At 40.0% G+C, this 26786-nt stretch overlaps 3 protein-coding genes across 3 annotated transcripts; all 3 read left to right on the forward strand.

The window, feature by feature from the left end:
• Positions 1-1133: 1133 nt before the first annotated feature.
• LOC113505322 (uncharacterized protein K02A2.6-like) lies at positions 1134-2506 on the forward strand. The gene has a single exon (XM_026887958.1). The coding sequence runs from the start codon at positions 1196-1198 to the stop codon at positions 2504-2506; it is 1311 nt and encodes a 436-aa protein (XP_026743759.1). The 5' UTR covers positions 1134-1195.
• Positions 2459-3593, forward strand: LOC113505323 (uncharacterized protein K02A2.6-like). Its single transcript, XM_026887959.1, has one exon. It carries the CDS (start codon positions 2519-2521, stop codon positions 3278-3280), a length of 762 nt encoding a protein of 253 aa, XP_026743760.1. The 5' UTR covers positions 2459-2518; the 3' UTR covers positions 3281-3593.
• A 5867-nt stretch (positions 3594-9460) lies between these two features.
• LOC113505276 lies at positions 9461-10552 on the forward strand. Its single transcript, XM_026887895.1, has one exon. The coding sequence runs from the start codon at positions 9461-9463 to the stop codon at positions 10550-10552; it is 1092 nt and encodes a 363-aa protein (XP_026743696.1).
• The last annotated feature ends 16234 nt before the right edge of the window (positions 10553-26786 follow it).

Consider the following 26786-nt stretch of genomic DNA (forward strand, 5'->3'; position numbering starts at 1 on the left):
GTGTCGGAATGCTTTTACAAAAGTTATTTCAAAGATGTGGCATTATCAAATACTGGTAAACAGCTGAGGACGTACAACGGGGGCAAAATAGTGTGTGTAGGTACAATGCGGTTACCGTTAAGCTACGCGGACCAAACACACGTTATGGTTATTTACGTAATTTGCGACGGAGGCCTCCCGCTACTTGGTAGAGATTTTATATCTTTGTTCAGCTTACATTTGATTCCGGTTAATTACTGCACCGATTCAGATGTGCCCATCAAGGATTTACAAATGCAATATCCGAGGTTATTTTCAGATAAATTAGGAACTTTTAATAAATACGAAATCAAATTATTGTTAAAAAAAGACGCTAAGCCGGTTTTCTGTAAGGCACGCCCGGTAGCATTTGCTTTGCGAGATAAGGTCGAGAAAGAAATCAATAGATTGGTCGATTTAGATATTCTTGAACCTGTAGAATATTCGGAATATGCTTCACCGATAGTTCCGGTTTTAAAACGGAATGGGACAGTCAGATTGTGCGCAGATTACTCTATAAGTATAAATAAACAATTATTAATAGAACAATATCCACTCCCCACGACTAGCGAGTTATTTTCAAAAATCCATGGAGGCCAGCAGTTTAGTAAGCTCGATTTATCAATGGCTTATAACCAATTAGTTTTACATAACGATTCTAAAAACTTGACGTGTATAAATAAGAACCGTGGATTATATAGATTTACGCGTCTAGTATTCGGGTTAGCCAGCGCGCCGTCCATTTTCCAACGCGCGATCGAGAGCTTGCTGTCTAGGTTGGATGGAGTGTTATGTCTGCTTGATGATATTTTGATAACGGGTCGTGACAAGCAGGAAAATTTACAAAAATTGAACTCCGTTTTAAAGCGTTTAGAGGACGCGGGATTGACATTACAAAAAGAAAAATGTAGTTTTTTCCAGGACAAAGTCAGTTATTTAGGTTATATTATCACTAAGGACTGGTTAAAAAAAGTTCCTGAAAAAATTAAGGCCATGTTAGAAGCACCAGTCCCCTCAAATATTAATCAGTTACAGTCTTTCTTGGGACTGATCAACTACTACAGGAATTTTGTACCAAATGCGTCCACTATTCTCTTTATACGATTTATTAAAAAAGGGCTCTAAGTGGGGATGGACTGATAATCTTGATAAGGCGTTTAAAACAATAAAACAAGTAATGACATCAGAGCAAGTCCTCGCACATTTCGACCCGAACGCCCGGATAATATTAACGGTTGACGCTTCTCCGAGTGGGTTGGGAGCAGTCCTCTCACAAGTAGACTTAGACGGTGTCGAAAGACCGATTTCATTTGTGTCGCGTACCTTAAATTCGGCGGAAAAGCGTTACGCGCAAATACAAAAGGAAGCAACCGCCATTATTTACGGAGTGCGACGATTTCATCAATATTTGTATGGCAGATCTGAACCATTCATTTTACGAACGGATCACAAGCCCCTTTTATCTATTTTTGGGGCTGATAGGGGAATTTCAGAGATGTCAGCAAATAGATTGCAACGTTACGCGTTGTTCTTAAGTAGTTATAACTATAAAATAGAATACGTGCGCAGCGCTGGTAATAGTGCGGACTATTTGTCCCGCGCGAGCTTGCCGCGAGCGATGCATGCGTGTGCGTGCACCGAGGAATGTAAGTGTTGCGACTGCGAGGTTGCATATGACCGCGCGACTTATGTATTTTTTGTTGTAGATGGAAGCATGCCCGTGACATTAGAGAAATTGCGCGAGGAAACAAAGGGTTATGTAGTGTTAAGGCAAGTGATAGACTTTATTTCGAATGGATGGCCGCCGAAAGTAAACGACTTAAGGTTAATGCCGTATCACATGTGTAGAACACAGTTATCTTTTGAGAATGGGTGCGTAATGAGAGGTCACAAGGTGGTTATACCTACTAGCTTATATCAAATAATTCTTAAAGAGTTACATGCTTCACATTTAGGGATAGTTAAAACAAAGGCCGAAGCTAGATCTAGATTTTGGTTTCCGGGAATCGATCAAGCTGTAGAAACAATGATATCTTCATGCGAAGTATGTATTCAGCTGCGACCTTCGCCACCGCGAGCCCCGCTGGCCCATTGGGAATTTCCACCATGTCCTTTTCACAGAATTCATATAGACTTTCTTGGTCCGATAAAAGGTTGTGTGTATTTAGTAGCGGTCGACGCGCATATCAAGTGGGTGGAGGTATTCAATATGAATACGGCTACGTCTACGGCTGCAGTCATAGTAAAGCTATGCGAGTTTATGTCACGATTTGGAGTTCCGAAAACAATAGTGAGTGATAATGGCACAGCTTTCTATTCACGTGAATTTGAACTATTTTGCGCGACTAATGGAATTTCTCACATGACTTCACCGGTGTATCACCCACCGAGTAACGGCCAAGCCGAAAGTTTTGTAAAAGTAGTAAAAAAAGGAATAAAATCATGTCTTATGTCGAGCCATAGCGCGAAAGACTCATCGGTAAGATGACTAAAATATCTGATGGATTACCGTAATTCAGTTCACACTACTACTGGGTTATCCCCTGCTCAGTTGGTTTTTGGTCACAAGTTAAGGTCGCGTTTAGACTTAATCAATCCGAAATCATCGGCTCCCTCGTCACCGTCTGTATCCGATCACGTAAAAAATCAACAGTGTATGCAAACTAAGCAACAAGGGAAAAATAAAGAAAAGAATTTTGAAATAAGTGATATTGTATTATATAAAAGATTCGTTAACAAAGCAAGTTATACATGGTGTAAGGGCATCATATTGAAAAGAATAGGTAAAGTTTTGTATTTAGTAAAAGACCTTAAAAACTCAGAAAGTTACAAAAGACACATAAATCAGCTGAGGCTTTATAAAGGAACACATAACAATAATGAACAAGATACGTTGTTGAACTTACCTGGGTCGTCTGGGCTATCTTCATCTCCGCCGCCGTCGCCGCCTCCAACACCGCTGCCGCCGCCGTCGCCTTCGTCAGCTTCTTCACGAACAGCTGTACCGCAGCCCGAGCTCGACTTACCAAACTTCTCTCCGGGTAGCTCAGCCAGAGGGAGGAGAGCAGAATTGTACGAAGGAGGTACCTCTTTGTTGGTGAGGGAAGACGAGTCCGAGAATTGCTTCCCTCAGATTGCAGAGAACGAGCAGCGAATTGTAGCGAATGATGCAGATGTTGAAACAAGAGAAAGACCTGTAGACTCCGAGGATGAGTTCCACGAAGCGGAAACCGACACCCAGGAGTCACAACATGCCAAGTAATTACGACAAATAGATCACTACGAAAACGCCCCGTGATTAGTTATAGGAAGTATTTTTAGTATTGCTTAATATAGCATTAGTGTTAGAGTTTAAGTACTTTTTGTTATAGAGGGAGGAATGTTAAGTATCTGTGACCGCGTCCTTTCCCGCTCGCTGAACTGTCATACGAACTGTCATCTGTCAAACCGTATGTGAATAAACAAGTGCGTTGCTAACCTGCGATTGTTTAACTTGTACCTACGACCTTTATACATAACACCGTCGGTGTGACCTCGTCGCCCGAGGCAGATGCTATTACGACACTCGGTAGGCTATTGGAACGGTCTACTAGGAGCCTCACAGCCGTGAGATTCCTGGAACAGAACTCAGTCATGATTATTGTATTGTAATGTTTTGGTACAAGTAGGCACGTACGTGGGTTACTTACGGTGCTGTTGACGATCAGTTTGTCCTGTGTTAGTGGGACCACAAATCCTGCCCTTTCTAATCCACGGCTCTTGGATTAGGGCTATGGTCTCCGTAGAGCCTTCCAGCTGCCTGCACAACATGGCCGATGCAGTCCGGCTGTGCTGGAGGTTGGCCTGGATGGCTTTAACGGGGGTTGGTCGAGGAGCTGTCGGGTCCATCACTACCCAGCAGCATCTCCTCCCTCGCCTCGGTTTCTACGCGCCTCCACCAGTCGACGGCCTCCGGGGTGGATTCCCGGGGCCGGGCTGGCGGGTCTGCCGACATCTTCTGGTCCATGGATGGGCCCGGGTGTTGCAGGACGCTGGTAGCCATCTCTTCTGGAGCTCCTGTGGCCTCGCCAGAGGCGAGGTTAAGAGGCTCGTCGCTCGGTGCGTTGGTGACGGGCGCCTTCGCCCCCTTGGTGTCGTCGATGTCCCGGTCGTCTAAAAACTTTACGTATCCGACCCCAGGTTATAACGTAGGCGCCGCTCCTTTTGCTTCAGGATTTCGGCCTCCTGCATGGGTATCCCCAGCAGTAGCCTGATCCCGTTGCATCCGGGCGTACGCTGCACGCTATATAGACACCAGCTGTTGATGTCGTAGGTGTCGGCGTTCGTCTTATGTAGACGGATGCGGAGGCGGCCCACGTCGCCGTCGGTGAAGTCGGGGACGTAGATCGCCCCCTTGATGCGTTGGGGAATATCTTTCTGCCGGCGACCAGCTTGGTGCCGGGCAGGGGCGAAGATATCCTACTTGTGGTGCGGCGCAACCAGTCCAGAGCAAACTCGTCCTCGCACCACATCTTAATGACACCGTCGCTGAGGAAGGTTCTTCCTCTGAACGCTGGTGTCCGCACCGTGGGGTCCCTAGAGAAGACAGTGGCATCATACTCCTCCATGATTTTATCCTGGATGAGCTGGTACTGCTCCTCTGTGATGGCGCGATGGGGGTCATACCGCACGGCCACGCAAAGGTCGTTAGACCTCAGCGCGTCGGCATAATTGACCGCTCCTGGTCCTATGGACGATCGGTTGAATTTGGCGCGCTTATCTTTCTCTCGCGGCGTCAGAGAGTCGTCGGGCCTGGCCCTCTTACCCCCGTTCGCAGGTCGAGATTCCGGCGGCCTCTTCCCGTCTCTCCCATCTTGGTCTCCCCCCGTATTTTCCACGCGGGGCTGCTCTTGCTGCAGCTACTCCTTTGCTGGTGGCGCCACCAGGCTCTCCGGGGCGACCGCAAGAATCCCCTTCGCCTTTCGCGTCACCTGCAGCAGGATTAATTCCCGCGCTGGCAGCGGAACTGGGTCCCGCGCCTTGGTTCGGCTCAGACGTCGGGGCTGCTTTGGCCATTACTGACCTCGCCGAGGCCATTGGTCGGGGGACCTCTGGCTGTGCCCTCCTCGCGACCGCCTCTTCAAGCCGGCGCAGCCGCTCAGCACGCGCTCGTCGTCTACGCTGGCCCCTCGAGAGTTTCTCGGGGTCTTCCCTTCTCGAGGTACTCGGCGCCTGTGTGGTCTGCCTGGCCAGCGTGTCCTTCTTGGATCTGCCCTTCCTCTCCACCACCTGCCACAGTGCTTCCGCAGAACGGGTGCAGGGCGGCTTTGAGGTTGGACAGATTCAACGGGTCGTTGCTCACCTGCGCGCACGGGAGCGCAGCAGGTTGTCGGTTGTGGTGGTGGTTGTTGGAGGGATGTTCACTGGTTAGCGTCACATCCCTCACCGGCGCGTGGGTCGCTGCCGGCATGGTTTTTAAGTTGTCCCTTTTGCTGTCCATGAGATCTTTAGTTGAGTTCATCCGCGTAGCTTCCCACCCTCCTTGGAGCCCGCAAAAGGGGGCGCTGAGCACCGAGCGTACCAAGACGCCAGGATTACCACGAGGATATAGGTCCCCTCCCATGCAGCAGACGGCGCAGTCCCCCGTCGAGATCGCGGCCGCGATTACCTTCGGGTGGAGGGTAAGAACCGCCCAAAGTCGCTGACCTACCATCGCGACGGAACCGCTCGCCTACACATGTTCAGTAACCTCGCCTGGCAGCCCTCTGACGGGTTGCCGCAGCCGATTGACCTGGGCCGGCTAGACTCAGGCCTCCCGTTTTAGCAGAAGTCCAGACCGAAGAGGTGTGTTGCTTCCGGACGACGTCTGACCCGGCCATCCTTCAGCTCAACCTCCAGGCTTCCTTCGTCCTGCCTTACGGGTCTCCACGCACGGCACAAACACGCGGGAGGATGTTTACCTTACCCGACATCACGGAATGTTGTGATGAGCAGGCCCGCGCCAACATATCCTCGTATAAGACGCGGTTCAGGTGGGGGAGTTTGTGTGTGAGTGTAGAATAGACTTACATAGACTGTTTACATATACACGGTGATTTTTTAGTCGTCTTACAAAAGGAGCCCAGTTCATGTATTCGATGTAAAAGACCCCTAGGCGCGATTTTTTTTTTATCATCAACTAAGATAATAAGTACGAATAAAATTAAACAAGAGAAATCTGAAAATACTCTTAAAAATGATAAAAACGCCGCCGCCCGCGCCCCTCACCATTGTTACAGGGCTCGGACCGCACTTGCAACAGAGCTGTGTTTCTAAAAAACGAACGAAACGAATTGGATCATAATATTGAATAAAAATTGCATTTTAAAGGACTTGGCCGGATTCTGCCTCAGAGTGTACAAGAACCAAAATAAAACCAATAATTATAAAAAAACGAATAAGGATTTTTGAAAATAGCTCAATTTACTGTAGCAGCGGGAGAAGAAAACATACAATAAAAAAATTTTCTTCGTTTGTACTCCACTCAAAAGTACCCTTAATGTTGCCATATAATATTCGCAAAGAACAAAGTAGGGAAAGTCCGTCACTATAGACATCGAGCTTAAAATGTTCATAATTAATTATAACTTACATATTACATATATTTTTTTTAAGCTTGCTGATTTATTTAAATAAATGAAACCATTAATATTATTAAATAAATAAAACTAAGTTCGCGTACAAAGGTAGATAGTCACTTTTGTGCTGACAACATTGAAGTGATGAATATCGAGCGTCTAATGTCAATGTCAAATCACATTCTCACATAATTTGTAAACAAACTGTCATTGCGCCGGTTTGTTTTTTCGTTTATAAATATAATACGTCGTAGCCCCACGCGAGTGCTCCACTAACTAGTCGTACTGTGTATACTTTAGGAAAATGGACCTTTTACAACCGGATCACAATCGGAGAACGTATCAGGAGACATGTTTTATCATCATTACCTCCCGATATGACTGTTCTTTTATCGGAGTGTTTAACATTCGAGGTATGTTGTAGCATCATTAAATCTTTTTTATACCTACAGCATTCATATTATTTAAATACCTATCTATAATCTCAAGACTAATAAAGATACTTATTTTACCTTCACAGCTATCATCTCATAGCCATGTCTGTGGTGCGTGTTATGACAAGATATCAAGATGTCTTGCAACGAATTACAGGGAAAGACAACTCGGTCATATCAATGTTTTTTATGGCTGTGGTAAATCAGTTATACATGCCAAAAGACACGAAATTCTGGAGGGAAGCCCTCCTGCCTCAGTTGTATCACTGTGGCAGTACTTCCATGATGACATGTAAGTAGTACGTTTTTAAATATCTACATGTGAATAATTGTTACAGTTTTAATAGTGTAGTCAAGACATAAAATAATTTAAACTTATTTGAAGTTCTAATTCAAAATGTTACAGGCGAGTCAATATAGTTACTATAAAGTAATATTTAATGCTGATTTAATATGAATTATTATTAATGAGGAATATTTTCAATTAAGAATCAGTTAGGACAAGTATTTACTTGCCTTATTTAGATAACTAGTGATTTACTCTGACTCCACATGGATTTTACAAATCTTTGGAACTCTCTGTATTTCTATGCTATAATATGGATGTATTATATACTTTCACCTTCCACACTAATCACTCTATATAATGGTAAAAACTGTATGAGTATCTGTTTGATTGACAGAGATGAGATGGGGTATTTTATCTATACTCTATACTAATATATAAAGCTGTAAAGTTTGTTTGTTTGTTTGTTTGAACGCGCTAATCTCAGGAACTACTGGTCCAAATTGAAAAATTCTTTTTGTGTTGAATAGACCATTCATCGAGGAAGGCTTTAGGCTATGAACCATCACGCTGCGACTAATAGGAGCTAAGATATAATGGAAAATGTGAAAAAAAACCAGGCAGGTATACCTAAATCATAACTTATATCTTCTACCCACGGGGACGAAGTCGCGGGCAACAGCTAGTTTTGTAATATATGTCTTGCTTTGATGTTGGCAATAAAATAATAATATTGTTATGTACATACATTTGAGTTTACAAATATAGAAAGTTAAGCTATTGATTGTCAAGTGTGAGTGGTATTAGTTTCATCTTTTTTTTTTCAGGTTAGAGCAGCCAACTTTTTATGTCATGGTTGTTACATGAGAGCTAACAGAGAAGTGAGCCGAAGAATTATTACTGATTCCAACCGTTTTGACACCTTAGAAGATCACCAACCTGATCAAAATATCCAAATACCAATTCCTCCACCACTTGCCCCACAACTTCATCTTGGCCCAGGTCAAGATGTTTCATCAATTGCTCTACCTAATTATAGATGTTGTGCTAATACATCTAGGCGATGCATATTTGATGAATGTCAGCAAAGTGCAGGTTATTTAGTGCCTACCTTAATTAAATCAGCCTTGCTGTTTTATAATAAGCTTTAAGCACATTCTAATGAATGGGATTTATTATTGGAGAACTCAAGTTTAACAAATACTTTCGCATCACTTGAAATTGAAGGAAATCATCCTCTTCTATTAAGAGGACCTATTAAATCGAGACATACATCCAGGCGTGAATATTACACGTATTTTTTATATTACGAGCTTCCCTCATTTGAAGACCAACCTAGAAATGGTATCTTAAGTTATTGGTGTAATTGTGTATCTGGCATCCGGACTGTTGGATGTTGTGCTCACATTATGACAATTATTTGGTACTTGGTATGGACGAGATACCAAGAAGCTGTCTTTTCACCAGCCGCGTTTTATGATGTTTTATTAATATTAAATGTTTCAACAATTTAATTTCTTTTATTTGCCGTCTAATCCAAAATGTTATCAGTAGAATAATATTGTGTAATATTGTTCTAACTTCCAATCAATTAGATTTACTCAAATTGAAAAATAATGCTGCTCTCAGTGTTCAAGTGATTGTATTATGAATATTAAATGTCTAGATTAAATATTTATATACCAGGAACATAAAAGTGCTTTAACCATAGTTTAACTTTCAACCTAACCTTACTTAACTTTCAACCTTCATAACTCTTGTCAGCGACTGCTGAGCATAATAAATCTTTTTTATTCTTGTTTCTGACGATGTTTACTATTAATTGACGTAGATTTTATTCGTGTACATGCTGGGGCACAGGTTCATACAATTTCCGGCCATGTCCGCTGCTCTAACCTGAAAAAAAAATTGAATCTAATACCACTTACACTTGACAAACAATAGCTATTCTATATTTGTAAACTCAAATGTATGTACAAAACAATATTATTATTTTATTGCCAACATCAAAGCAAGACACATATTACACACAATCATTCTTCTAAGCCCGCGCTCCGAGGTGGACGTGTATTTTGCAAACTGTATCGGCAAGCGCGGCGCATGCCGACGCTAGTTATTTCTGCAAAATGAGCGAAAAATTAGTAGCAAATGAGCTACTAGCGTTTCTACAACAGAAGCTGGATGTCATGGACGAGGTGTCTGCTATCCAGATCTGTTCATCGAATTTCAGCGAGGATGACATCGCTGCGTCTAAGCTGCTTGTGTTCAAGTTGCTGAACAAGAGCGACCAGATGGTGTCCCGTAGGCGTGACGGGACAAAGAAGAGTCTGCAAGATGTAATCACGCTGCTGAAGGAGACCGATCCCGACGATGTGCCGACGTTTGTGGCAAAGGACTTAAACAAGTTACCTCCTGTCACCTTCGACCACGTCGACGTAACGTGCCTTTTGAAGGACATCGTCTCCCTAAAGGCAAGTCTTGCAGATGTGCACAGGAAGCTGGAGGCATCCCAGAAAGATGTCACAGATTTGCGCAAGGAAGTCGTTGAATTGCGCACTTCTGTGAATAAAACTGGGTCACCGGCGCGTGTAAGCAACGTAAACACGCGTCGAGGTGCATGCCTACTCGACACATCGGCTACGAGCTTCGCGTCAGCAGTTTTATCTTCGTCGTCGCCGACAGCCGAGTCAGCAAAGGGCGCTGACCGCATGCCCCAGCCCCCGGCCCCCGCAATCATGCCTCATCCACGTAGCGCCACGCAAACTGCACGACCAAATAAACAGCTGGTCAGCGTTTGCGCATCCGCTGTTCCCCTACACAATCTGGTCCCACAACCGAGGAACCGGGCGGACGAAGACGGTTTCGTAACGGTGCTGAAAAGGAAGCACCGGAAACGAACTAATCAGAACTGCTGCGGCAAGGCTCCTGTTGAGCCCCAAACAAGGGTGAGAGCTGCGCAGCCGAATACTCCGGTGTTCATATCTCGCCTACACTACAGCATCCGGGCGGAGGATATCGCCGACTACGTGCGTCAAAAGGTGCGGTACGCGCCGAGAGTGCAGCTGCTGGAGTCGCGCCGGAACGTCAATTTCAAGGCGTTCGTGGTGCGCGTCCCTAACTGCTTCCTGCACCTCGTCATGGACGATAACTTTTGGCCGCAAGGAGTGGTTTTCCGTCGCTTCCGCGGACAAATCCCGACCGAACGCACAAACACCTAGTGCTAGGAAGTGTTACTAATATAGTTTTAAGATTTTTATTTACTAACCAATACTGTATACTTTATATATATGTTAGTCTGTAAGGTATATATCTATGGGCCATGTTGCCTGAAAATTAATAAATTTATTATTATTATTATTACAAAATAAAATACCAATATATAGAGTGATTAATGTGGAAGGTGAAAGTATAAAATACATCCATAATATAGCATAGAAACAGAGAGTTCCAAATATTTGTAAAACCCATGTGGAGTCAGAGTAAATCACTAGTTATCCGAAGCCCACCCCAACATAGTTGGGAAAAGGCTAGGCCAATGATGATGATTACACTATTAAAACTGTAAAATTATTCACATGTAGATATTTAAAAACGTACTACTTACATGTCATCATGTGAGTACTGCCACAGTGATACAGCACATGTAACTGATTTACCACAGCCATAACAAAAATTGATATGACCGAGTTGTCCTTCCCTGAAATTCGTTACAAGACATCTTGATATCCTGTCATAACAGGCACCATAGACATGGCTATGAGATGATAACTGTGAAGGTAAAATAAGTATCTTTATTAGTCTTGAGATTATAGATAGGTATTTAAATAATATAAATGCTGTTGGTATAAAAAAAGATTTAATGATGCTACAACATACCTCGAATGTTAACCACTCCGATAAAAGAACAGTCATATCGGGAGGTAATGATGATAAAACGTCTCCTGATACGTTCTCCGATGTGACCCGATTGTAAAAGGTCCATTTTCCTTAAGTGTATACTGCACGACTAGTTAGTGGAGCACTCGCGTGGGGCTACGACACTAAAATATAAATATTATTATAAACGAAAAAACAAACCGGCGCAATGACAGTTTATTGTTTACAAATTATGTGAGAATGTGATTTGACATCGACATTAGACGCTCGATATTCATCACTTCAATGTTGTTAGCACAAAAGTGACTATCTTTCTTTGTACGCGAACTTAGTTTTATTTATTTAATAATATTAATGGTTTCATTTATTTAAATAAATCAGCAAGCTTAAAAAAAATATATGTAATATGTAAGTTATAATTAATTATGAACATTTTAAGCTCGATGTCTATAGTGACGGACTTTCCCTACTTTGTTCTTTGCGAATATTATATGGCAACATTAAGGGTACTTTTGAGTGGAGTACAAACGAAGAAAATTTTTTCATTGTATGTTTTTTTCTGTGCATTGATTCATTCATTCACAGTACATTGAGCTATTTTCAAAATTCCTTATTCTTTTTTTTATAATTATTGGTTTTATTTTGGTTCCTGTACACTCTGGGGCAGAATCCGGCCAAGTCCTTTTAAATGTTTAAGTTTAATGTGTTAGCTTATAAGAAAAATATTCTAAGTAATTTGCATGCCACTTTGACGGCGAAACATGTCGATCTATTTTATATGAATGTAACAACTCTGTACTTACCATGTTTCTGGCACATAAAATATTATTATTATCATTATAAGCGCAGCGTTTTTGAAGTGAACTTCTTTGGGCGCATGAGGGTAACATTTTTACAGATGTAACGTCACGCCGGTATCCAACAGAAGTGTCGAAAAAGAGAGCGAGAGCGATCGAGACCGATTGAGAGAGAGTAAGACAGGGCGAACGAGCAAGTTAGAAAGATTGAGAGAAAAACTGCACGGATAGCCGACTGCACGGATAGCCGAGTGGTTGAGGTCACCACACCAAAACCACAGTACGCGTCGTGTCGTGGGTTCGATCCCCGCGTCGGACAAGTATTTCTGTGACAAATGCTTGTTCTGAGTCTGGGTGTCTTTGTGCATGTGATTTGTATGTTTGTAAAACCCCCCGCGACACAAAGATTAAATTCCTTAGTGCGGGAGTCGTTCTTTTTTTTTATAAAAAAAAAGTGAGACAGAGCGAACGTCGTATCACGCACAGTGCTATGGAGTGAGAGGTGGGAGAGAGCTATAGTGAGAAAGATTGAACGAGAGAGAGAATAGGGGATATCGACAAATAATTAATACATGACTTTGAGTAGGTATCTTTGGGCCCTTACTAATAGGGATGACGACAATTTTTTTTGCAGTGTCCGTCTTGTAGTTTTTTGTATAATAATGGATACGTATTTTTTAATTTGTCCCGCAAACATAAATTGACCAAATTACAGTGAATGAAACTTACGCGTGACGTCACGATTGTGTATAAATTTTACCATATCGTTACGTCACAAGCCCCCTCTCCTAAACTTTAAAACAGTTAATCTTTGTCAATTCTAGTTTTTCTGAAAGAGGGAAAAAATACGTGTCTAATACTTTTCAATTATCTAACTGAGGGACTAATGAGATTTTTTCTTTTTATACCCAGTCGTCATCCCTATTATAGAAACAAGGTTTTACAAGTACCACCCCATGCAGGAATACAATAACTCAGAATAGACTGATACAGGGCGACAAAGACTGTGTGCATAAAGGATAGATCAGCAGAATGACGAAGATTCTGAAAGATGTAAAGTAGTCTTCTAACACGCACGGTAAGGGTTTCGAATTGAGTGCGCCAATTTAATCTTTCATCAGTCATAACACCCAGATATCTAATGCAGGGAGTATTTGCTAAAGGCGGACAAGAACAGATCGTTGCTGAATTTTGATTGCAGTAGTGAGTCGTGAGTTTTGTGGTTTCAATTTGTGGTGTAGGAGAATTTGGGAGATAGAAGCATATGAATTTAGTTTTGTCTATGTTTAGAGTAAGTAAGTTTGAAGACATCCATAATATTACTAACTTTCATCAGATTAGTCTCAGCTAAGGATTTGGCTTCCAACCAGGTTTTCGCATAGACTAATGAAGCTGTATCATCGGTGTATGTAAAAATATCACAGCTATCAAGCTTCATCTTGCACAGGTCATTGACATTATTTATGAATAGCGTTGGGTCGAGGATGCTTCCGTGTTGAACTCCATATTCGATTTGTTCTCCGTCACTTATCAATTTTAACCACTTGAGAGCGATTGGATTGGTAGTCCCTGAATATTTTTTAGAGATGGACCGCGAACACCGATAAACTCCAGTTTAGTTAAAAGCATTGGCGCAAAAACTGTATCAAATGCCATAATAAAAAATATACCATAGCATTTGCATCCTTTATCCAGTCTATTAACTACTGCATTACTGAAGTTTGTTACAGCATTTTCAGTCGATATGCCAGATGTAAACCCAAATTGGTTATTGGATATTATGGAAAACTTTTTTAAGATACTTTGTTGAACAATTATTTAGTTATCTTTCTAGGATTTTCGATAGGGACTCAACACAGAAATAGGTCTATAATTCCTCACAAACTTCCCGTTCCCACCTTTAAACACCGGAGTAACCAATGTTTTTTTTAAGCTAATTGGAAACACACCGGTTGATATTGAAATATTGCATAGATGTGTAATGGATGGTAGTAGGATTTTCTGTGAAAGTTTAAGCACTAAAGCAGGGATATTATCCCAGCCAGCTGCACAGTTGCTCCGAAGCGATGTAATGATAGCTGATACTTGAACTTCACTAGCCGATTCAATTCCAAGTGAATTGCATTGTGAAGCTATTACCCCTAAGTTTGTTGTGGTAGAGGAACCAGCTTGGAAGCCAGAGCTTCTCCGATATTAACTAAATATTGGTTGACCCGGTTCGCAGAGAGTTTCGCACTAGCTTCCAGTCGCAAGAGTTCCGTTGCAGACGGTGACTGACATTTCCTGCCTAATATAGAATTTATAACATCACACATAGCCTTTGGATTATTCTGAGCTTTACAAAATTCATTTCTTTCATATTCACATTTCAGTTTTCTAAGAATTATATTACAAAAATTGCGGTATCACTACATATTATAAAACAGAACCGCTTTTTCTGTTCCTATTTCCCCTTGACTACTTAAATCTTTGAAACTACTCGACGGATTTTGATGCGGTTTTTTAAATAGATAAAGTGGTTTATGAGGAAAGTTTTTAAGTATAATCTATGCATAATTTCGAACAGGAACATAGTCAATTTTAGAGATTTCAAATGTATTTACTATTTTTTAAGCTTTCATTGCAAACGCTGGCTTAAACGCAAGATCGTCTCTTGCGTTTAAATTCAAACATGATCTACAAAAAAGTCCGCGACGGCATATCTCTATCTTTTAAGGTTGACTCACCATAACCGTTAAACTGTTTTTGTTGTGATGGTACTTACGGGAGGCTACAGCCGGAGGAGATAAAGGAAACGAAAATGTTGAAATTAAAAGTAAAAGTATATTAAAACTCAAATCGTACAATTAATCTTAGCCTAAATTAGTATGTGGCTACTGTTCGATGTTAGAACAAGAAGTGAGGAGGGAATGTAGAAAACGCTAGAACCGTGTGAAAATGGTGCAATATCCGTTATGCTGACTCGGCGTGCAGCGCCTCGTGTCCGTGCGAAGTCCATGGTAATGAGGTTGATGAGTAAGCGAATAAAGTGGTCCGATTCTGTTGCTACTCGTCAAAAAGGCTCCTATTCTGGTATCATAATGTAACACCTCCCCTCGTAGATCAGCAACTATGAGAAAAGCTATTCGAAATAGTTGGTGAGACGATGCCAAGGTCATTCCTAATCTGTCTGGGACAAGGTTTTTGTCCACAGTTTCTTCGTTATAGATGTCCGAGAGTTGCGGAGATGTTACAAGGGTCAATTCTAATCTGCCTGGGACAAACTTTCTTGTCCTCAGTTACTTCGCTATAGATGTCCTTGGGTGTACTGCTGCTAGTGACGTCAGGATGCGGTGCCTTAGATCCTTTGCCTCGCAGGTGACGATACAGTAATCCAATACCGAGTGCACTTGCACTGGATAGTATAATGTAGATTGGAATAGTTGTATGGTAGAGAGTATAATCTTTGACTTGATTGATCTTCACAGGTTGTTGCATAGATATTTTAGTGTTCGCTCGATGCAGATTTTCAAGGTTGACTGTATTTAATTGAATGGCGTTCTCTTCGTTTTCCCAGTCTTCAATCATAGATGGTAACTCCAGTATCTTCAAAACTCTTCCTTTGATCTTATTGTTCGCATTGAAGACGGTGAACTCAGGCGTCGAGAGAGAGCAGCCACGTGGAATGATTGCCAAAAAGCTTCCTTGTAAATTTTTGTATTGTTCCTGTCCGCATGATATTTTGATCCTGGTCGACTCCGGTAAGGTGATCGTGTAGTGCATTTCGTCGAGTTCTTCGAGGGCAGCTCTGGTAAGTATGATTTTTGTCATTTTACAGGATACGTCGAGATGCTGTTTGGTGATGAGCTGGTGTATGCAGTCTGGATGTCCTTCATCTTGATGATGGGATTTGCCTTCGCAAAGGAACCAAGAACTTGCCTTCGGGCATTCTGCCTCCATGTACCTAGAATCGGTACTATGGATTGCCATATAAGGTGAGGTAGGTATTAGGGTAAGGTTAAATTTATTACGAACAATAGAAAGTTTATAAAAATCATAGGAAAAAGATAGGGCAATTGGTACCTTATAAACTATAACTATCTGGTTATCAATATAGAAATACTCTAATTTAATTATTTCATAGTAATCCCTATATTCTATGTCAAGGACCTGTTCCTTGTTGTATAAAGTCCTTATTTTATCTAAAATAGTTCTAAGTGACTCTAAACTAAGTATAGAATGGCTCGTGCCCGATGTACGGATTAATGCCAAAGCATTTTCTAACCTATTAATCTCGTCAGAGAGACTTTCTAAATTATCCCCTAAGATTAAGAAACGTTGTGCCATATGGGCGTATTTAACTAACTCTTTATCTCTATTAGTGCTGTTATATACTAATGAATTTAATGTATTAGTAATTTTACGCTGATTATTTACTACGCTATCTACGATAGAAGAATGTTCAGACATCCATTCCTTTGTTAAACTAATGTGGTTATTGAGTTCTAATTCTAACGTGTTATCATTACTTTGTAAGACTCGGATCGCGCTATCATATTTCAAGGCGTCCGTATAGTCAAGGTTGCCTGAGATACTTTTAATCACTGAACCTAACCCGTCTATAAGTCCTCGTTTACTACGATGAGATTCAAAGGTTTTTAATTTATCAACCAAATTAATGATTTTACTGTCTAAGTGACTGATATGGGGATCAAATAGAGATAATGTTTTATTGTTTAGATGAGGTTTTAATTCTAATAATTGTAATCTTACTGATTTAATTTGAGAGTAGATGTCGTTAAGATTTACATGTTGCAAGAAAGAATGATAATGAGATGTTATCTTAGCTTGACCCAATTTGAAAGGTAGAATGCCGGGTCCATCCTGTAACGAGTCAATCGTTACATCTTGTGCGCTCATCAGTTGAAGAAGATGCAGTATTGGAAGTATCGGGACTTCGCTCCGATTTTTGGGGATATCTTGCCGCGACACGAATTGCCCTAATCTCACGAGTATCCTACCGACTGCGCCACTTACGGGAGGCTACAGCCGGAGGAGATAAAGGAAACGAAAATGTTGAAATTAAAAGTAAAAGTATATTAAAACTCAAATCGTACAATTAATCTTAGCCTAAATTAGTATGTGGCTACTGTTCGATGTTAGAACAAGAAGTGAGGAGGGAATGTAGAAAACGCTAGAACCGTGTGAAAATGGTGCAATATCCGTTATGCTGACTCGGCGTGCAGCGCCTCGTGTCCGTGCGAAGTCCATGGTAATGAGGTTGATGAGTAAGCGAATAAAGTGGTCCGATTCTGTTGCTACTCGTCAAAAAGGCTCCTATTCTGGTATCATAATGTAACATGGTACTAATCCTTATCAAAATAAATACGACAAGTCTTCAATTTTCAAATTTCAAACGTTTATTCAACAGTTTTTTTATTTATTGTTTTATTTAAGTTTTTTTTTATTACATTGCAGCGATGATATGAATCCTTATCAAAATAAAGAACGTCAAAGAAATTCTATGGCTTATATTAGTACTGCTCCCGTGCGAAGCTGGGGTGGGTCGCTAGTCTTTACAAAGAATAAGAAAGAAAGAAAGAAGAAAGAAAAATAAGAGTCCCACCTCGTCCCAGTTACGGGACTTTCAAAAACAACTGTGCTTAGAATCCGACATGTGCATTTGGGTTTGAATAAGGTCAGTGCAAGGTGGGTCCCAAAACTTATTTCCGCTGTTCAGAAGCAAGAAAGTGTAAAGTGCTGTGCTCAATTTTTATCCCTGTGTGAGCGCCGACGGAAAGATGTTTAGATGTTTGATGAAACTATGGTTCTTTATCGTGATTCTTTATCTAAAAAGGAATCGGTGGAGTGACGTCGTCCCAGCTCACCGCGGCCCAAAAAAAGATCATGGCCACAATATTTTGGGATGCCGAAGGAATTTTACTGGCGGATTTTAAAGAACGCAACACAACTGTAACGCGCGAGTACTACGCTTCCTTACTACATCAATTGCGAGATGCTATCAAAAAAGAACATCGAGGGAAACTGTCGCGAGGAGTGTTGCTGCTTCATGACGAAGCGCCGGTCCACACATCGGGTGATTCCAAGGCTGCCATCAAAGAATGAGGTTTCACTGAGCTCGACCATCCACCCTATAGTCCCGACTTGGCCCCAATCGATTATTATTTATTTTCAAAATTGAAATACGACTTGCGAGGAAAAAGTTGAAAAAAAGTTTAACACGGATGAAGAGGTGAAGCCCGCGGATTTGGTACATTTTGAAGATAAAACTTCAGACTATTTTTTTAAAGGAACTGAAATATTAATAAAGCGATGCGAAAAGTGTATTGAAATTAAGGGGGACTATATTGAAAAATAAAAAAAGTTTTTTGAGATTTATCGTCCATAGTTCAGGCAGGAAACTTTTGGACGTTACTAAGTAAAAGGGCCTAATGGTTCGATATGTAGCAGGCGGTTTTAGCGAATAATAAACAAAAATTGTTACCATAGCAACTGTCAGAATGCCGTTGTTATTGTCATTACATTTAGAAGGTAAAACTAAGTGGTTTCTTAGGTTCAAGCCATAGAAATCTAAATAACAAGGTAATAGAAGTGCCAACGCCGCGTGACCTTGTCGCCACACTGGTGTTTTGGACCACACCAGCGCGCGAACTTACGCTCAGTCGCTCGCGGAACGTCGTCACAGCAAGAACCACTAAAAATGGTGTTTTGCGGCGTTTCTCAGGCTGGAAATTCATCTGCATCGTGTAATAACATAAATAAAGAAATAACATTTTATCGGTAAGTAAATTATTGCAGTAATATTGATGTTATTGCAAAATTAAATTTCAAAACATAACCTTCATTATAAACCATATTTATATCGCACCATCCTGCAACAATTGCATTCTTTACTAATCATTGCCTCTGCAGTAAGAAACTTACAGAAATGCACCGTTGTAAGAAGAGAAATGTATAACGAAAAAAATATATTTATCAATGCGATCGTATTTGTAGTGGTACGGCCGCACAAAACTGTCGGAAATAGTGATGTGGTTAAGTGCGGACAAATTATCCAAAATGAACATTGTATACGAAAAGTAACAATTTTAATAGTTGTTTGTTTTTGTGAACATATTATTGAATATATTTTTATTTCAGAATCCCGCAGGATGCAAATAAATACAAAAGACAAGTAGATGACTACCACGGGTAAACGAAATTGGTACCCTATAACTTAGGCCGAATATACACTATGAAATTAGTTGCATGCTTGATAACTTGCCGCCCGCGCCCCTCTCCATTTTTACGGCTCGGACCGCGCTCGCAACTGAATGTTTCAAAAAGTACGCCATGCGCTATAGCATAGCATTGAATAAAAATTGCAATTTAAATTTATCCAAATCTCATAAATACCTATTTTTTTACTATGAACGTTTACTAGTCATTCGATACATGAACTGGGCTGCTTTTGTAAGACGACTAAAAAGTCACCGTATATACCAAACCTACCTACCAAGTATTTCCTAATAATATTTTTTTTTGTCAACCGACAATTAGCGAATTTTTTTTTTGTAAGTAGGTACATATTATAATGTAATCCATAGAAGAATACAACAAAAAACATTGTCACTCATAATTTCGTCTTTCATTATATTTCGGATCCGTAGTCAATCCCTAGTGTAGTTTACGTAATCACTACAACTAATGCAAAAAAATGCAATGACTGTGTGAGTTAGTGAATCCATACAACGACAAAGTCAATCTTATTGCATTAGACGTACGGCCTAGTGTTGTTTGCTTGGTCTTCTCGATGTTAATGTTTGCGTGATTGCGTAGTTATTTGCTGTGAATGTGTTGAAGCTCCGCCCACCGGCGACATGCGTTTCGATAGATCGCCGCGGTGTATGCCATTTCTATTACCTTGTTATTTAGATTTCTATGGTTTAAGCGAATGTTAGACATTGAAATGAAACGACTTTTACGGATTTTATCGCGGTTTAATTTTTGGTTTTAGTTCCCGACGTTTCGACACCTTTGCAGGTATCATGCTCACGGTTATTTAAAATTTCTAACACTAACAAGACGATTGCTGTCTGTGGAGACTTTAATATAAACTTATTAGAAAAGGCTCATGTTGTAAATAGATTCATAACATTATTTAAGTCATATAATTTGTACAACACATTTCTTGAGCCAACTCGAATAACCGCCACTAGTGCCACTTGTATAGATAATATTTTTACTAACATTAAGCCGTTTTCTTATTCAGTTATTAATGTACTAGACTCTGATCACTGTGGCCAGCTAGTCACGTTGCCTAAAGAGAGTGTTAAAAGTCAAAGGAAAACTGTAAATTTTGTTCCTGTTAATAAGTATCGATTAGAAGTTTTTAATAATAACTTAGACCAAAAATTGTCTGGTTTGTCCTATCACAGTGACCCAGATCAAGCTTACACTTTATTATTTAATCTTATTAACTCAGAGTTTAAGAAGGTTTTTACTTCTAAATCAGCTTCTGTAAGTGATCGTTTAGTGTTTAGTGATTGGGCAACACCGGGTATTTTCAAGAGTAGACTAAAATTGTTTGAACTATATAATGAAAAGAAAATTAATCACAGCGATTATTTTAAAGAATATGTAAAGCATTACTCAAAGCTGTTCAAGAGAGTCTGTGCCTCAGCAAAATCAATACACATTAGAAATAAGATAAAAACATCTGGAAACAAAATTAAAACTACGTGGAATATAATTAATGCGGAAATAGGAAAAAGTACAGTTAAGAATACAGATTTCCACTTAAAAATTAATGATGTAGATGTAAGAGCGGATATGGAGGTAGCAACGGAGTTTGAAAAGTTTTTCACAAATATCCCGATCTTAACAACCAGAACTCTGTTGTCGTCTTCCAGCTCCGCATACTCGATACTCCAAGACTGTGTACAGGAGTGCGGCATAGATTTTGAATTCACGTTTGTTAGCGCCAAAGAAATATTAGTATCATTCAAGGATATTGAAGTTAAGAAAACTGCTGACCTGTGGGGACTCTCTGTATATATTATATCCTCAATAATTAAATCGATTGCCCCATTCCTAGCAATAGTGTTCAATTCTTGTGTCGCCTCCGGTGTGTTTCCAGATCTAATGAAGTTAAGTAAAGTGATTCCATTATTCAAATCAGGAAGTACCACCGATCCAACTAATTTTAGACCAATCTCAATTTTGCCCACTTTGAGCAAAATTTTTGAGAATCTAATTTTGAACAAAATGTTAAGACATTTCAATAGACACAATCTTTTTCATTCCAAACAATTTGGATTTACCAAGGGTCGGTCTACTACTGATGCGGGTGTGGAGTTACTCAAAAGTGTGTATGAGGCTTGGGAGAATTCACAGGATGCGTTAGGTATATTCTGTGACTTGTCCAAAGCCTTTGATTGTATTTGTCACGATACATTAATCAGAAAACTGCATCACTATGGCATTAGAAATAAGTCTCTTAGCCTACTAAGCTCTTATTTAGAAAATCGAGTTCAAAGAGTAGATGTAAATGGCAAAAAATCTGAAGGAGCTCTTGTAACTATGGGCGTTCCGCAGGGTTCAATACTAGGCCCTTTTCTTTTTCTAATCTATATTAACGATTTACCCTATCATGTAAGGGATAATCACAAGATTTTATTATTTGCTGACGACACATCTCTTGTTTTCAAAATTAAGCGTCAGCTTCAAAACTTTCAGGAAATTAATGTTGCCCTTGCAAAGGTTGTCCATTGGTTCAATATAAATAATCTTCTTTTAAATCCCAATAAGACTAAATTAATTAAATTTTCAATGCCGAATGTAAGGCAATTAAGAACCAACGTACAACTGAATGGGCTAGAGTTGGACCCTGTTGAGTCCACTGTCTTTCTTGGCATAACTGTTGATGCCAAACTACAGTGGGGCCCTCACATAAACAAGTTATCCGGCAGGCTCAGTTCAGCCGCCTATGCTGTAAAAAAAATTAGACTGATAACTGATGTAGATACAGCCAGAATAGTTTATTTCAGTTATTTTCATAGCCTTATGTCGTACGGGATTCTCCTCTGGGGAGGCTGTGCAGATATTCATTCCATCTTTGTGCTTCAGAAAAGGGCCGTCCGCGCTATTTATAATTTGGGCCCAAGAGTTTCTCTCCGAGAGAAATTCAAAGAGATAAACATTCTGACTGTAACTTCACAGTACATATTTGAGAATTTAATGTTTGTTCATAAAAACGAATCAAACTTTGTAAAATTGTCCGATGTCCACTCAATGAATACAAGGAACAAACATAATTTAGCCGTACATGCTACTCGTCTCCATAGAGTAAGCAACTCGTTCATGGGTCAATGTATACGTTTCTACAACAAGCTTCCCATTCATGTTCGTAAGCTACCGACTAAGAAATTTAAAACTTTTATTAAATTAAAACTATCCGGAAAAGGATATTACAAAATATCAGATTATTTAAATGATAAAAATGCTTGGGATTGAACTGCTCGCTTATACAGCTATCATTATTTGTGTACATAATTATTGACATGTTTTGTGCTTTTGCATATAATCTTATACATATGTGACATTTTTTGTGCTTTTGCATGAATTTTTTTTTTGTTAATATTAATTATTATTTGATTTAATAACATGCAACTCATTTGCGTTTTTTATTTTTTAAATCTTTTTATAATTTTTTTTTTTTGTAAGTATAAACCTTATGCAGGTATATTATCAATTTATTGAAATACTCTGCATTAGTTTATACACTCGAATTTGAAAATTGTCTGGACTTTAAAAGAGACTGCGACCCCTGAGTTTGTTTCGACATTTCTTCTTAGGGTAGTCAGCTAGGAAATGTCGGCTCCATCGTTCTCAAAAAAGACATGTAAAAGTTTCAATTTCATTTCATTTCATTTCGGGCAGACTGAGATGGTGTTCGTCTTGACAGAAGATGTTGCTCGTTCTACCTTCATATTTTTAATTAATTATTTATGGTCCGACCTACGCAGTATGAGCTCACTGTGTCGTGATGTCTTGCAGCGCTGCTCTTGGGCTTAGCCTTCAGTTTTTGTATTATTGGGTCCCAAGTAGGTGATATCTTCCAGCCATCTTCTCTATTGAAATTAGGGTGTTTTTTAATCTCAATAGCCTCGCGAAACATCCTTGGTAGGAATTTGGATTCTTTAGCGAGGATCTGTGGTTGATCAAATCTAATATAATGGCTGGAGCCTTCAGCATGTTCGGCGACTGCAGACTTCGTTGAGCGGCGGTGTTTGACGTCAGTTATGTGTTCTTTTACGCGGGTCCCTATGCTTCGTTTAGTTTGACCGATGTAAGAGAGGCCGCAGTCACAATCTAGTTTGTATGAGGGAGAGTATATAAAACCATGTAATCATCTAATAAAGGCCAGTATTTACTCATCAATTGTCGTGTCATTTACTCCCGAACCTTTACACAAACACGCCATCCGTACATGGCGACCCTGCCAGCGCAGTAAGTGCGAGACGCGATGTTTACATATCTTTGCCCAAATCGGGACACTTAGCTTCACAATGCAGTGCATCAAATGCAATCATTGTTCGAGACTTGCAATTATCACGACGTTCTTACCTTATCTTTTGAATATTCTGAAAAATGGGCACCACTAACACCAAGGAAGAAGTAATAGTACCCCAGAACGCAGCAGGAGGTAATAACAGCGCGGACATTCGTCAGCTGGCTGTGCACGCCAGTTCGACCAACATCATCTTGTTGGTGTTATTAGTAATAACATCATTGGCGTTTTTGTATGGTATCTTCACCCTATATAGAAGATGTCACCGGCAATGGATGGCCGACGAGATAAGGCGAGACAGATTACGATTATCGCTATGGAGAAGAAGAGCAGATAGAGAAAGGGATCCGAGAGACCAGCCGGAGGCGAGAAGTTACAGGAAAGGGACTGAGGACATCATTTGAGTTACGAGGCGGAGAAAATATCAGTGCAGAAAAATACCAGTGCGTGGAAATTTCGTGTGTTGTGTAGTGCACGGAAATGTCGTGTGTTATGTAGTGCACGGTAAATATGTATCCTACGTTATTATAAAGGACATAGTTAAGGGTAAAGTATATAATCATAGATATAATAATCACTAAAATGTATGCATATGATAGTACATAATTTTATAACCATGTTATGAATAATATACCTTAATGGAAGAAAACTTAAGGGCCTTGTATGACAGTCTGTTTGAAATAAGAAAATACTTAATTAAGATTGGTCCGGAGAGACGAAAGGGTAATATTATTGTAGTTAAATTGAAGGAAGCAGACAAATTATTAAGTGAATATAATCTATTTTTAGAATATTATACTTCGGCCAAAGAATCTTTAAGTACAACCGAATGTTCAGTCATTCATGATTTATGTGCTAGTTTTGATAAGTTATATAAACAAGTTTTCGATTTATGCTCAAAGAGACCCTGTGAATCAGTAAGCATGGCAGAGACTACTAAGTTTGATCTTAAAGTTGCGTTAAATTTATTGCCAGTTTGTAAAGATGATGAGGCTAGTGTACGACAGTTTATTGAAAGCGTAGAATATTACAAATCCGAATTAGACGTAAGCTCGCAGGCAAAGTTGTTAAATTTTGTTTTAAAAAGTAGACTTTCCCCAGCCGCGAAATTGAAGTTATCTTCATCCTACCCTAATATTGATGAGTTTATAGCAGACATGAAAACACAATTATTGCCCAAAAAGTGTGCTACTGCAATTCAACGTAGGCTTCAAAATTTTAAACAAAATAATTTATCCATCGACGAGTTCGGTAAACAGATAACGGAAATGTTTGTCGAATTAACAATTTCGCAATCGGATGGCAACGATGCAAGTTTTGAAGTCCTAAAACCCCTAAATGAAAAGCAGGCTATTAAGTATTTTGCAGAAGGGTTAAGAAATCGCCGTCTAAGCACCATAATTTCTGCCCAAAAATTTACGTCACTAAAGGACGCCATACAATCAGCGGTAGACGAAGACGTCACAACTCCATCGACTTCCAATGACATTTTAACCCTAAATTATAGAGGCAGATCATTCCAAAATAGGCCACAGCGTGGAGGCCGCCCCTCGTTTGCAGGGAGAGGACGCGGGCGAGTCGGCTATCAACCGGCTACTCGATACGGTGATCAGACTCAGGTACGGAGAGGACCACAGGCGAATGGGCGCAGGGCTACTGGGACATTCCACGGAAACAGAGGTAGGTCCAATTTTTATTCACCAAGGTACCAGCGTTCGCATTATTCGCAAATACATACTTTGAGTAACTCAGACCCGCAGCAGGGTTCGAATACCACGGAGAATGAACAAGAAGAAAACCAGTTTTTTCGGGACTGATAACATTATTTTATCATGTAACAGTGTAGGTTACGTAAATCTTAAATCTCGTAATAATTATTCTTTTAACTTGTTAGTTGACACCGGCGCATCCATTTCAGCCATAAAACATAAACACGTGCAAGAGCAAAACATTCCAATCCATATCGAGACAAGTTTTATAAATGGAATTGGAGGCAAAGTCCAGGCAATAGGATACGTTTATCTGAACTTTGTTATTGGAAATCATACTCTCAACCATAAATTCTTTGTTTTTAAATCATTGCCATGTAAAGGCAGTGGTATTCTAGGGCAGGACTTTTTAAGTAAGTATAAATCGGTATTGAATTTTGGTAATCGGACTTTGTTACTGTGGAATAACAATTTAAAGATATCTTTACCTTTGATGATGACGAATAATAACATAACTATACCGGCGAGATCAGAGTCGATTCACTTTATTCCGGTATCTGAGACTGATGAATGTTTAGTCAATGCAACAGAACTGCAAGAAGGGATCTTTATTGCGAGTAGTCTAGTAAAGCCCACAAATGGATTAATACCCGTTCGCGTTTTAAATACAACCGAGTCTGACTTAGTTTTAAATTCTATACACCCCACTCTTTATAAAGCGAGTGAATATGACATATGTTCGTTTCATGAAACCACTAATAACGCTGATCGTGTTAAGAAAGTATTTTCTTTATTATCGCTTAAACATTTAAATAAGGAAGAACAGTTATCAATCGAATCCATTTGCGCGAAATATTCGGATATATTTTTTCTTCCGGGTGATAAGTTAGGTACAACAAATTTATATGAACACTCAATAACTTTGAAACCGAATGTAGCCCCCGTATATGTCAAGCCCTACAGATTACCGCATGCTCAGAAAGCTGAATTAAAGAAACAGGTGGATAATTTACTGGAACAAGGAATTATTGAGCCTTGTTCTAGTGAATGGTCTAGCCCAGTTGTCTTAGTGCCAAAAAAATCTGACTCTAATGGAGAAAAGAAATGGCGGTTAGTCATAGACTACCGTAAACTTAATAATTGCATACAGGACGATAAATTCCCTCTGCCCAACATTTCTGACATATTAGATTCTCTGTCTGGATGCATTTACTACACGCATTTAGATTTGAACCAAGGTTTTTTTAATGTAGGACTTGAGAAAAGCTGTAGAAAATATACATCATTTTGTGCAGACGGTCAATACCAGATGACTAGGATGCCTATGGGGCTCAAGACCAGCCCGAGTTCATTTTCGCGTATGATGACGATAGCAATGGCCGGGTTATCATATGACAAGTGCCTAGTGTACCTTGACGATTTAATCTGTATGGGGCGCAGCCTTTCAGATCACAATAAAAATTTAATACAAATATTTGAAAAATTACGCAGCGCCAATCTAAAGTTAAATCCTTCAAAA

Source organism: Trichoplusia ni, chromosome 25 (genome assembly GCF_003590095.1).
Source record: "Trichoplusia ni isolate ovarian cell line Hi5 chromosome 25, tn1, whole genome shotgun sequence".
Taxonomy (NCBI): domain Eukaryota; kingdom Metazoa; phylum Arthropoda; class Insecta; order Lepidoptera; family Noctuidae; genus Trichoplusia; species Trichoplusia ni.